Source organism: Notechis scutatus, chromosome 12 (assembly GCF_049901735.1).
Source record: "Notechis scutatus isolate UNSWTSFEM ecotype Mainland chromosome 12, rNotScu1.2, whole genome shotgun sequence".
NCBI classification, from domain to species: Eukaryota; Metazoa; Chordata; class Lepidosauria; order Squamata; family Elapidae; genus Notechis; species Notechis scutatus.
In genome coordinates, this window is record NC_142020.1 from 2,795,432 (window position 1) to 2,807,921 (window position 12,490).

The 12,490-nt window shown below is 46.4% G+C and overlaps 1 protein-coding gene across 4 annotated transcripts in view; it reads left to right on the forward strand.

The window, feature by feature from the left end:
- TRAF7 (TNF receptor associated factor 7) overlaps window positions 1-12,490 on the forward strand; it is a 55,489-nt gene that overhangs the window by 16,311 nt on the left and 26,688 nt on the right. For all 4 annotated transcript variants that reach the window (XM_026684370.2, XM_026684372.2, XM_087973118.1 and 1 more), the window contains 5 exons: window positions 715-807; window positions 4,228-4,261; window positions 6,028-6,211; window positions 8,001-8,135; window positions 11,826-12,043. In XM_026684370.2, the coding sequence (XP_026540155.1) occupies window positions 715-807; window positions 4,228-4,261; window positions 6,028-6,211; window positions 8,001-8,135; window positions 11,826-12,043 (664 nt within the window). The remainder of the gene's footprint in view (window positions 1-714; window positions 808-4,227; window positions 4,262-6,027; window positions 6,212-8,000; window positions 8,136-11,825; window positions 12,044-12,490) is intronic.

Genomic DNA, 12,490 nt, shown 5'->3' on the forward strand with positions numbered 1-12,490 from the left:
AAGAATGACTTTTATGAGTCACTTTTTTCAGTGCTGTTGTGATGACCCAAAGGGACGTGGCACAAAGGCAACACAGTCGGATAATCAGTAGGAGTCCCTTTATTAGCTCCAACTTGGGCCCCAATGTCCTGGTTACCTTCTTGCTGGAGAAAACTCTCCCAGGAACAGCCTTTGGCTGCAGAGAATCAAGTCCAAAAAGTGCTCAACAAAAACTGTAACTATAAGTCCAATCAAAGCAAAATGAGGTAATTAGTCTGGTAGGGCAAGAGAAGGAATTCCAGACATGAAGGAACGGCAGTAATTCAACACAGATGGGAAGATGCCAGGAACACAGATAAGCAAAGACAACACAAGATAAACTCACGTTTGCTGCCAGTAGATGCTGCACTCAGCATGTCTCTCCTTTAAACTCCCTTCCCAGCTGTGGCTAATGAAGGGAATCGGGGCCCTTTCCTCCCTCGTAAGCCATGCAATCCATGTTGCTCTCTTCTCCATTCCTCCCTGTGTGCAAGTAAAGCCATGAAATGGGGCGAAGCTCACTTAATAACCGTGTCTCCTAGCAACAGAAACTTTGGGCTCAGTTGTGGTTGTAAGTCGAGGCCTAGCTGTAAATTTTGTCTCCCGAACTCCCCGGACTGGCAGAGCATTGCTGCGTTTGAGCAAAGGGGGGCGCTCTTTCATTCTCACCTGCGTGTGTCTTCTGGTTGGTTGCAGGAGCCTCTGGTGTTTGCTGAGCAGCCCTCTGTGAAACTCTGTTGCCAGTTGTGTTGCAGTGTGTTTAAAGATCCTGTGATCACGACCTGTGGGGTAAGGAGCTGAACCAGGCTGCTGTTTCGGTCGTATGGAGAAGGCGGTAGGGGGACTGAATTGGAGCACGTTTGGGGATCAACTTGGCCATCCAGTCCAACTTTCCTGCTCAGTGCAATAATCCAAATCAATACATCTTTCTTTGATCAACTCTGGAATCTTCCCTGGTAGGGAGGTTAGACCATGTAGGCCTCTCTAAGCGGTTTAAAGAGTCAGCCTCTTGCCCCCAATAATCTGGGTCTTCATTTTACCCACCTCGCAAGGACGGAAGGCTGAGTCAACCTTGAGCCAGTCAGGATCGAATTCCTGGCTATGGGCAGAGATAGCCTGCAATACTGCATTCTAACTACTGCGCACCATGGATGGATGGATGGGAGGGAGGGAGTGCAATAGCACTTAGACTTATATACCGCTTCACAGGCCTTTACTGCCCTCTCTAAGCAGTTTACAGAGTCAGCCTCTTGCCCCCAACAATCTGGGTCCTCATTTGACCCACCTCAGAAGGATGGAAGGCTGAGTCAACCTTGAGCCTGGTGAGATTCGAACTGCCAAATTGCTGGCAGCTGGCAATCAGCAGACAGCCGGCACTTTGCTGGCAGCCAGCACTCTAATCAATGCACTGCTGTGGCTATTGGTGCGGTTTTACACATCTCGAGTGTGACCCTCGGCCGCTCTGTGTGGGTCAGCACTCTCCATGCCCCTTTGTCTCACCCCGCCTCCTTCAGGTCCACCATGGTCATCCCAATGTCATCCTTTATAGAGTCCAACCAGTGGGTGCTAGGGTGGCCCCCTCTCCTTATTCCTCTGATCAGTCCCAGCAGAATTGACATTTTTTGGGGGGGGCAATTTAACATTTTTATTGAGTTATAAAACATTATAAGATAAGTATGATAAAAAATAAATAGAAAAGCAGTGGGAAGAGGGGAAAGAGAAGTGAGGAAGGATAAGAAAAAAGAGAAAAAGAAGCATTGACTTCCAACTCTTGGTTGCAGTAAAATAAAGCATTAACATCAAATCACAGCTTTTTGCTTTTTTTTCATAATAATATCAATAAGGATCGATCAGCCTAATTGGTAAAACCCAAAATCAAAGTTTCATTCTTTTCCACTTCAAGCCTGAAGTTCAGAAGCGGTCTGAATGACTTTTCAAATAAATCAGCTCTCATGACATGACCGAAGTATGACAGCCTCTGCTTGGCGATCTTGGCTTCGAGGGATATTTTTGGTGAAGTTCCATCTCTAGGACTTCTTGGTTATTTTTACAGTCCATGAGATGCATAATAGTCGCCTCCAGCCCCACAGTTCAAAGGCATCCACCGTTCTCCTAGCAGCCTTTTTCAGAGTCCAAAGTTTCGCAGCCATAAATAGGAATAGGAAAAATTATTGCGTTAGCTGAGGGACGCGGTGACTCAGTGGCTAAGAGCTTGTCGATCAGAAAGGTTGGCAGTTTGGCGGTTTGAAACCCTAGCACTGCGTAATGGAGCGAGTTCCTGTTCCTTGTCCCAGCTTCTGCCAACCTAGCAGTTCAAAAGCACGTAAAAAATGCAAGTAGAAAAATAGGGATCACTTTGTTGGAAATGTAACAGCATTCCGTGCGCCTTCGGCCTTCAGTCCTACCAGCCACATGACCATGGAGATGTCTTTGGACAACGCTAGCTCCTTGGCTTTGGAATGGAGATGCGCACTGCCCCCTAGAGCCAGAAAACGACTAGCATGCATGTGCGAGGGGAACCTTTGCCTTGACCTCATTGCATTAGCTAATGTGCACTGGATTGCGAGACTGATGTCTTTATTCTTCCAGATGTCCTTCACGCCAGACATTTCCTAAACAAGGGTCAATGTTACGTGGATAGACCCAACAGAGTCCATCCAGACAGAACCCCCTTTCTGTTGTGCGGTTCCCTCGCGATTCTTCCAGCCAGCTGCTCTGACATGATTTGGGGGATGTGGGAATGGAAATTGGGAGCAGGGCCCAGCTTGCTTTCTGCTCAGGTGCTGACAGTTTTGGCCTCCCTGGCGAGAGTGTTTTCCTGAATGGGTAGAACAGGAAAGGGAACTGAGCAGCTGGGGAGGAATTACCCCTCAGTTGCGGGGAGCTGCGGAGCCCCCTCCTCATCTCCCCAGTAAAAGGAGAGTAAGATCAGCTTTGAGCAAAACACTTGGAGCCAGTTCGGTTTGGCGGCCCAAACAAGGTGGACCAGTTGGTTGTGCTGGAGAATCTGGGAAGGAAAATGAAGGTCTCTTGTTTCCTTTTCAGAGGTTCTGTTTGCCTACTTTAGTTTGCAATGTTTCGCACAAGTCCAATTTTCACATATGAAAATTAGGTGAATTACTTAGTAGAAAAATAAACTTTTTCAGCAGCAAGCTAAAGCTCAGTTTTCAAACTGTATATTAATGTACAGAGAAATTCTAAGGCAACCTTAACTGCCTAAAACAAGTTATTAAGGCATATTAAACCAATTTGAGACCCATCTTCCTCTGCAGTTGAACTTCAAGCTTTTCCGCGCTCCGTTCCCCTGCAAGAGTTTTAAATAGAAAGGCTGGGGGTTTGGATCAGATGCTGTAAATATGCAAACTGCATAATTTTAAGTGGGGTTCTAAGACCTAAATGGAACCAAATGAAATGAAGCTTTTGGTAAGACTGGGGTGAATGGCATCTGCCTGGAAGAAGAAATGCGAGGGTCATAGAAAAAGGAAACGTGTCGCCTTTTATAGCCCAGAATCCAGCCATGGGATAAAAAGAAAAATTTTCAAGATCTGGTTTTTTCAGAGTTGTTTTCTTTCCAGATAATGGATTCATTTTTAAAAAACTTGGCTAGGTTGCGTGTGAGGAAGGACAATGCCATTTGTTTTTGTTTTGCTTTCTTAGTGTTGAGTTGGACACAGGCAGTGGTGGGATTCAAAAATTTCACTACTGGTTCTGTGGGTGTGGCTTGGTGGGCATGTTTTGTGGGCATGGCAGGGGAAGGATACTATAAAATCCCATTCCCTCCCCAGCCCACTAACCTGCTTTCCAGCTCCATTCTCCTCTGCAGGGCAACCAAAGGAGACCCAGTCAATCAGCTGGGACTCAATGGGAGGCAGAGAAGAGATGGCGGGGCCACTCAGAGGTGGGATTGGTCGGTTCTCCAAACTACTCAAAATGTCTACTACCGGTTCTCTAGAACTGGTCAGAACCGGCTGAATGCCACCTCTGGACACAGGGAGGCTGAATCCAGGCTCTTCCACAAAGATCTGGACAAAAGGAGCCCAATCCACCAGTTGTAGCTTCCAGAGCACAAGTGGATTAAAAGGGGGGAGGGTCTCTAGGAAGCAGATGCAATCTAGCAGGACCCATAGATGCTGCCCCCTGGTGGTGAAGAACGGGTATTGTGCGATACACACCCTATTTCTTACCTCCTTGTGTTCTCTTTCTTCACAGCACACATTTTGCAGGAGATGTGCCTTAACCTCTGGTAGGTACTTCAGTCTTTTTGTAGTTGAATGACAGGTAGTCCTCAACGATCATAATGGAGCCCAAAATTTCAGTTGTTAAGCGAGGCATTTGTTAAGTGAGTTTTGCCCCATTTTACGACCTTTCTTAGCTGCAGTTGTTAAGTTAGTCCCATGGTTATTAAGTGAATCTGGTTTTCCCTGTTAACTTTGTCAGAAGGTCGCAAAGTGGGGTCCCGTGAGCCCAAGACACTGCAACCGTCGGAAGCGTGAACCAGTTGCCAAGCGTCTGAATTTTGATCGCATGATCACGGGGAGGATCGGAGGTGGGCTGTTGCTGGTTCGCACCGGTTCTCGTGAACCGGTAGTTAAGATTAGGCGCAGTTCGGCAAACTGGCAAATCCCACCACTGACTGGCCCCGCCCCCACCCATTTTTCGGCCTGTTTTTGAACCATTTTCAGGCTGTTTTCCCATGCCAAAACGGCCTGAAAATGCCCCCCCAAACAGCCTAAAAAATAGCCTGAAAAGAGGCCGAAAAACGGGCGGGTTGGAACCAGCCAGTGATGGGATTAGTCCCAACCGGCTGAATCCCACCTCTTCCTTTGAGGTGAGTTGCCAGGAGGTGGGGCTGGGTGTGATGAGTGACGTCACCCACCTTGTCACATGACCGTCATGCCTACCCAGCCTACTGATAGTTAAAAAAAAATTGCAGCCCACCACTGGGCACGTAAGTGTGAAAAAACCATCATAAGTCACTTTTTCAGTGCCGTTGTAGCTTTGAAAGGTCACTAAGTGAACTATTGTAAGACGAGGACTACCTGCACTATTGGAACGTGCAGGTTTTCTTTTATTTTTTTAAATATATTTTTGCTTCTTGGTCAAATTCAAATTTAAAAATGGCACCCAGGATTTCTCTGTTGATTGGATTCTTGTATTTTTTATGACCTCTTGAGAAATTTCACTCTGCCAAGTGAAGCTCTGGCTATTTCCTTTGACTATGAAGATCAGAGTAATGGACTTGGGTCGATCACGGCTGTACAACTCTGGCAAGGGCAATGACACGACTAGATCATCCTCTTTTACCGATCCCATAATCCCTTGTAGGGTGGAGTCTGGGAACCTGAATGGAGCTGAGTGTTTACTGGCCAGGTGTCCTTCCTGTCGCCAATGCGGAGTTGTATTCAGCAGATATATTCTCATCGTGCCCAGAGAGAGAAATATCTGCCTCCACCTAGGATCAAACTCACAGCCTCCTGATTGTGAGGCGAGAGCTCCACCTCTAGGCCACCGCAGCAGTCATACAAGTAGATGTGGGGTTTGGATTTTCCAAGTTCCTGATCTTTTCCCCTTGTTTCAGTAAGCCTCTTTTAATGTCTCTACTGTAATGTTTCTCTGTTTCCTGCCTGGTACCATGGTTGAAACAATCCAGGGGGAAAGCCACGTGGGAATGCACACAATGATTGCAGATCCTGAAGAATGACCCTCTAAGATACGTGTGAATTATTGAATCGATAAAAGGCATGCCAATTAATTGATGAATTTACAAATTCAGGCATTTGAGGAAGTCACTTGCAATTAAGTGGACAACAGCTTTGCTTAGAAATTGGGTTCAAACTGTTCCCCGGGAGTGTTTTTAAAGTGGTTAATCCTAGTGCAGGGGTCTCCAACCTTGACAACTTTAAGACTTGTGGACTTCAACTGCCAAGGTTGGAGACCCCTGCCCTAGTGGATCCCAGCTCAGGATGGTCTCTGAATTAAGTCATGCTCACCAAGGGTTTTTCCCTGCAGAGAAGTGCCCAGTGGACAATGCCAAACTGACCGTGGTGGTGAACAACATTGCAGTGGCCGAACAAATCGGAGAGCTCTTCATTCACTGCAAGTACGGCTGCCGGTCCAGCGCGAGTGGCAAGCCTCCAGCCTTCGAGGTGGACCCCCACGGGTGCCCCTTCACCATTAAACTGAGTGCCAGGAAGTAAGTGAGATGTGTGAAGCCTCTTCCCGTGATCGAGGGTTTGTTTGGGCATGGCTGCTGCTTTGAATTCGCAGCAGCCCTCTTTGAATTCACTCTCCCCTCTGCTCCAAGGGAAGACTTTTTTCCAAGAAATCTTAAGCTAGGGGGACCGAAGAGGAACGGTAAAACTTTTTAGGCCTTTGGGTGGTTTTCTAAGGTAGTGATGGGAGGTGGAGCCGCCCCCCCACCCCCCCAGCTCCTTTGTCTTAAAACTATCCTAATAGGGACACGGTGGCTCAGTGGCTAAGATGCTGAGCTTGTCAATCAGAAAGATTGGCAGTTCGAATCCCTAGCGCCCTGTGACGGAGTGAGCTCCCGTTATTTGTCCCAGCTTCTGCCAACCTAGCAGTTCGAAAGCACGTAAAAAATGCAAGTAGAAAAATAGGGACCCGTTTGGTGGGAAGAGGACAGTGTTTCTCCAGGCGCCTTCAGCATTTAGTCCTGCCGGCCGCATGACCACAGAGACGTCATCAGACAGCGCTAGCTCTTCAGCTTTGTAATGGAGATGAGCACCGCCCCCTAGAGCCGGAAACGACTAGCATGTATGTGCGAGGAGGGGAACCTTTACCTTTAAATAATTGAACAATCGACTGAAAAGCACCACTGAAATTCAGCTATTTTGCAACTGGCCAAAGATCAAGTTATTGGGGAGGATCTTAAATGGATCTTATCTAGGTCTCTGGAGATTCTCATTCCTCCCAGTCATGGTTGTCCCAAAAGTACTTTTTTCAAGAGTCAACTGGACTTTGCTTTTCCTTGAAGACGTTTCACTTCTTATCCAGGAAGCTTCTTCAGCTCTGACTGAATGGTGGGGAATGGAAGGATTTATACTCCTTGCAGTTCTTCTCCACCTCTTTACCAGCCAGCTCAGTTCCCAGAGTTTGGACCTCTGGTGTTCCTCTCAAGCTCCAGCCTGCCTTCCTAGTGTGGCACCATCCAGAAGGCTGGCACTTTGGGTGTTGCAGGCCCAATGTAAATGGATGCAGCAGGATGGGAGCTCCAGAACATCAGAGGCCCAATCTCTGGGAACTGAGCTGTCTGTAAAGAGGAGGAAAAGAGCTGCCTGCAAGGAGTATAAATCCTTCCATTCCCAGTAAGAGCTGAAGAAGCTTTTTGGATGAGAAGCAAAACGTCTTCAAAAAAAAAACAGGAAGTCCAGTGGCCCCTTGAAAAAAACACCTTTGCAACAGCTTATCCATGGATTGCTGCAGAAGAAGCTGCATAGGTTGGAAAAAAATCTTGACTTCTCTGTAGATGTATTTCAGTCCCCATTGTTGCAGAGCTGGCAAAATAGCGAGAAATAGTTTAGTGACTCAATGAAACCTTTCTGGCTCAGATTGTTCGTCGAACTAAGCCACAGCTCTGTTTTCATAGCCAGGGCTCATAAAGACTACAAAAGCTGGATGGTTATAGCCCAGCATCAATTTTCATTTCAGTAAAAGTGTGGCTTTTGAATTTCGCCCTGCCTACAAAGACATCCATTTTGTGCAAGTGCACCCCAAGGTGTTTGTAAAATCTCACCAACTCAAATATTGGTACTGGGTTTTATGGCAACTCTGTGGAAATAGCCAGCTGCCCTCAAGTTACCTAAAGAGGGAGATGTCCAGAGGGCTTCCCTGATGCCATTCCAGAAAAATGTCTGGTCCCTTTGCCAAAGAATGGTAATCCAGTGAAGGTGTGTGTGTGTGTGTGTGTGTAAGAGGGAGGGAGAGATACTCATTTTCTGACATTCCTCCTTTTATATATCTAGGGACCATGAAGGTAGCTGTGACTACCGGCCAGTGCGCTGCCCCAACAATCCCAGTTGCCCTCCGTTGCTCAAGATGAACCTGGAGGCCCATCTGAAGGAGTGTGAGCACATCAAGTGCCCTCACTCCAAATACGGGTAAGCAGGGACCCACCACCTCCTAGGAGAGTCTTGCCTTCTTTGCCCACCCCAGGGGTTCGTTTCCCAGTTCCTCGCCCTGGATGCTGGGTCCCCATGATGCTTGGCTTTGTGCTGTTCTGCAATATCTAGTCTCAAGAACCTTTCCCTCCCTCAAATCAGAAGCCAGTTTCATTGTAATCATAATCCATGCCAGAGGCACGTCTATTTAACGTCTTCCATTCGATCTCTCAATGTATGCAATTCAGCAGCTGCACTTCAGTGAAAAGGCAAACAGTGTCAGGGGACTTAAAACAAGGCAGCTCCCAAGAGAGCAAACTCATTGAACAAGTGAAAAGGGAGGGCAAAAGAGGATTTTAGCTTGAAGTTTGGTAGGGGAAAGGGGGGCGACTCCAAGAAGCATGGTGATTCAAGGTGCTCTGCAAAAAATGCCCTCCTTTCTTAACGAGAACCCAGACTATGGAAAGGCAGGCTAATTGGAAAAGGGATGGAAATGCAGGCTAATTGGAAAAGGGACTTGAGGAAAGAAACACTGCCACACATCCGAAAAAGATAGCAATAGCACTTAGACTTATACACCACTTCACAGTGCAAGGTTGACTCCGCCATCCATCCTTCCGAGATGCTCCGCCTTCCATCCTTCACAGTGCTAAGCGGTTTGCAGAGTCAGCCTCTTGTCTCCGACAATCTGGGTTTTACCTACCTCGGAAGGATGGAAGGCAGAGTCAACCTTGAGCCAGTCAGGATCGAACTGCTGGCAGTCGGCAGAGTTAGCCTGCAAGACTGCATTCCAACCACTGCGCCACCGTGAAGATGAGAGCTTCTTGGATACAACAAACTTCCTCAAGGAGAAAACAAAAAGAGGAATAGGAAGGCCATAGAACAGGAAGAAGAAGAAAGGGGAAGGCTCCAAACACCATTAGGCATTGCTTTTCAGCGGTCTCATTCTATGTGACGTCTATTGCTACCTGGCTCAATTTTCATTGATGCCAGCAGGAATCATTCAAGTCATCACAGCTCAATGAAGGCCAAGAATCAGTTTTAGAAAGAAGAAGCATATATCCCTGTTGAGAGAAACCTGGGCCACAGTGTGTAAGTCTGAGAGGAGACTACAGGAAGCATCATGACTTTCAGATGCCCATGTCCTGGGTGCAACAGACAGGCTGCTGGGACATCCCAAGCCCATCAGTAATGGACTGATTCATGTGGGAATGAACAACACTGGCAGGAGGGACCTTGAAGATCTCCCGAGACTTTGAGGCCCTAGGCAGGAAGCTGAAAGAACTGAGACTGCCAGGAGGGTGTTGTCAGGCCTGCCTCTGTTCAAAACTCAAGAAAGAAAGCCCCCCCAATCCACTTAATTAGAGAAGAGATACTTTTACTATGTTTGAAATGATAGCAGCAAAAGCAAGGCAAGATCTGAGTCAAAACGCCGAAAGTTACACATTGAAAATCACCCTAAATCCCTCCCCCCAAGGTCCAGCACTGAGAATCCAATCAACGTCCGGTATGGTGTTATGGGAAGGCTCCTCTGCAGGTATCTCTCACATCTGGCGTCACAGGACGTTTGGCCTTGATGGAGTGTAAACAACTCCACTCAGCAGCATCATAATTCATGAGTGCAAACCTTCTTTCCAGTTCTCATGGGACTACTTCACACCAGCTTGCTTCCCCAGGACAAATGTCTGTGCCCCCCTCCCCGTTTCTTTGGCAGCTGAGAGCAAGAACACTGCAGAAACATTGGAGATCCGGATGACAACCAGCGGAGAAGCATGCCTAATAACAAGGAGGGTTTGGGTTCCTTGACCACTCCATCAACCTGAAGGATCTAGGTAAGAGTTGGGCTATGTCTTACCCTGACTAGGAAGGATGCTCTTAGCAGCCACATGGTTAATCTCATCAGGAAAGCCTGAAGTGGAGAGACAAAGAAGAGAGCCTCCAGGATAGAGGCAGGACTTAGAGACTGGCTGGAGTCTACAAAGATGAAATCAGGAGGAAGTACAACTCACAGTCTCAGCAATATTTCACAGCAGTCTCAGAGCATTCTCGCGAAACAAACAGAATTTGAAACCCCAACGAGAAAGGACAAAAATGGCCATCACTGAAGCATAATGACCAACAATGAGCATAGGCCTAGAAAGCCTCAACTTAACTCAGGGGGAACAAAGTCAATGGAAGGGGGTGGGGAGGGCATTGTGCTGTAGATTAAAAAATGCCCATGCACAAATTCACAATTGTATCATGGAAATCCCGTTAAGAGATTCTGAGTGGAAATAAAAATAGAGAGAAAAAAATAGAGAGAAACTGAAATGATATCATTGTTATTACAAAGCTGCCTGGACAGGCAAAAAATATGGATGAGGATTTTTGTCTCAGATGCTCAAAGCAACAATGGGAATTTTCAACAATTCTGACATCTGGAAATTGTACTCTGCCAAAAAGTTAGAGATAAAGTGAATCCTGAACCAATTTGCTGACAGCTTCATTTGTCAGAAAGTGAAAGAACAAGATCTAAAGGTTAGGTCTGCTATCCTACACTGAGTCTTTACCAACAGAGAAGAAGTGGGTACAGAAGATGACTTAGAACCTTGGAAGAAAGTGACTTATGTTGTCCTTGGGAGACATCTAGAAAGCAGGGTGGTTAGACACCCAGTGTTCTGACCAAGGCTTCCTGAGACCATAACAAGAGCAGTGTTCCAATATTTGAGGGGCTGCCACAAAGAAGAGGGGGTCAATATGTTTTCCAAAGCCGCAGAAGCCAAGACAAGAAACAATGGACGGGAACTAATCAAGGAGAGAAGCAACTTGGAATTAAGAAGACATTTCCTCACAGTGAGAACAATTAACCATTAACAATTAACAATTCTGTATATGCTAAAAGACACAGATGGATTCACAAAATGAGTAAATGATTGCATTTGTGGAATACTCATAAATGACACCTCATGCTCTTGGAAGGAAGCATCTAGTAAAGCACCACAGGATTCCTTCTTGCACCCAGGGCCATTCAACATTTTATTAAAAACTGGATGAAAGGATAATAAAACTGGATGAAAGGATATTAAAGATGACACAAAACTAAGGGGAATGACTAAGTTTTTAGAGCAGAAAGAGAAAATTCAAAAATTTCTAGACAGCTTCATCAGTAGTTCACAGCAAGCAGAATGAAATTTTAAGAGGGAGAAGACTGAAGTTTGCATTTCCAGAAGAGGGGGAAAATGAGGATCAAACAGGGGTTGGGGGAAGCCTGGCTTGGCAGTAGCACACAAGAAAGGACTTCACTCACAGTAAGAACCTTGGAATGTCTTGTGAAATCTTGCTTTCCTTTTATCGGAAGTCTTCAGACAGGCTTGGAAATCTAATGTCCAAAATGTTTTCACCTATTCTGGTACATTGGTACAATTGCAATATTTGCAGGATGAGTGTTTTTCTGTCCAAGCATCAGTCTTTAAATATGGGGATTATTTGACCATGTTGTGTCTGTGGAATTTCTGCTATCGACTAGTTGTTGAGGGTGGATCTGAGTTGTTTTGAGGCCAAGTGCAAACCTTGGCCTGAAAAATTGTTTTAGTGCAGTAAAACAAACTAAAGCTCACTCTGATGTGATCTTGGAGCACAGCTCGTCTTAGGTAAAACCACAGTTTTGAAGAGGAACTTCTCATCCTGAATAACTTGCTTCCTCTCCGCTAGGTGTACATTCATAGGAAACCAGGATACCTACGAGACTCACCTGGAAATGTGCAAATTTGAGGGTTTGAAGGAGTTCCTCCAGCAAACGGATGACCGCTTCCATGAGATGCAAGTGGCCATGGCTCAGAAGGACCAGGAGATTGCCTTCCTGCGCTCCATGCTGGGCAAGCTTTCTGAGAAGATAGACCAGCTGGAGAAGAATTTGGAACTGAAGTTTGGTGAGTCTCTACAGAAAGCGGGTCACTCTGCCTTAGTGGCCCACCTAGAAACCCCTCCACCTTCCAGAGTTGCCTTCTCGTTCTCCTGATTGATCCATTCTTATAATATCTTGGGAGCCAGTTTGGTGCAGGGCTTAAGGCATCAGGCTAGAAACCAGGAGGCTGAGAGTCCCACCTTAGACATGAAGCCCCTTGGATGACCCAGGCCAGTCCCTCTCAGTCCCAAGGAGGAGGAGGAGGAGGCAAGGCCTAAACCATTTCTAAGAATGTTTCTAGGAAAACTGCAGGGACTCATCCAGGCAGTTACCAGGAGTCAAAAACTGACTTAAAGGATCCTAAATAAATAAATACAATTCTGGAGCAATTCGTTCTGCTCTGTGGTTTCTTTGGAGAATCAGGGTTCCACTTTTTAAAAACATCCAGCTAGCCCTACCTGCCATAAAAAAA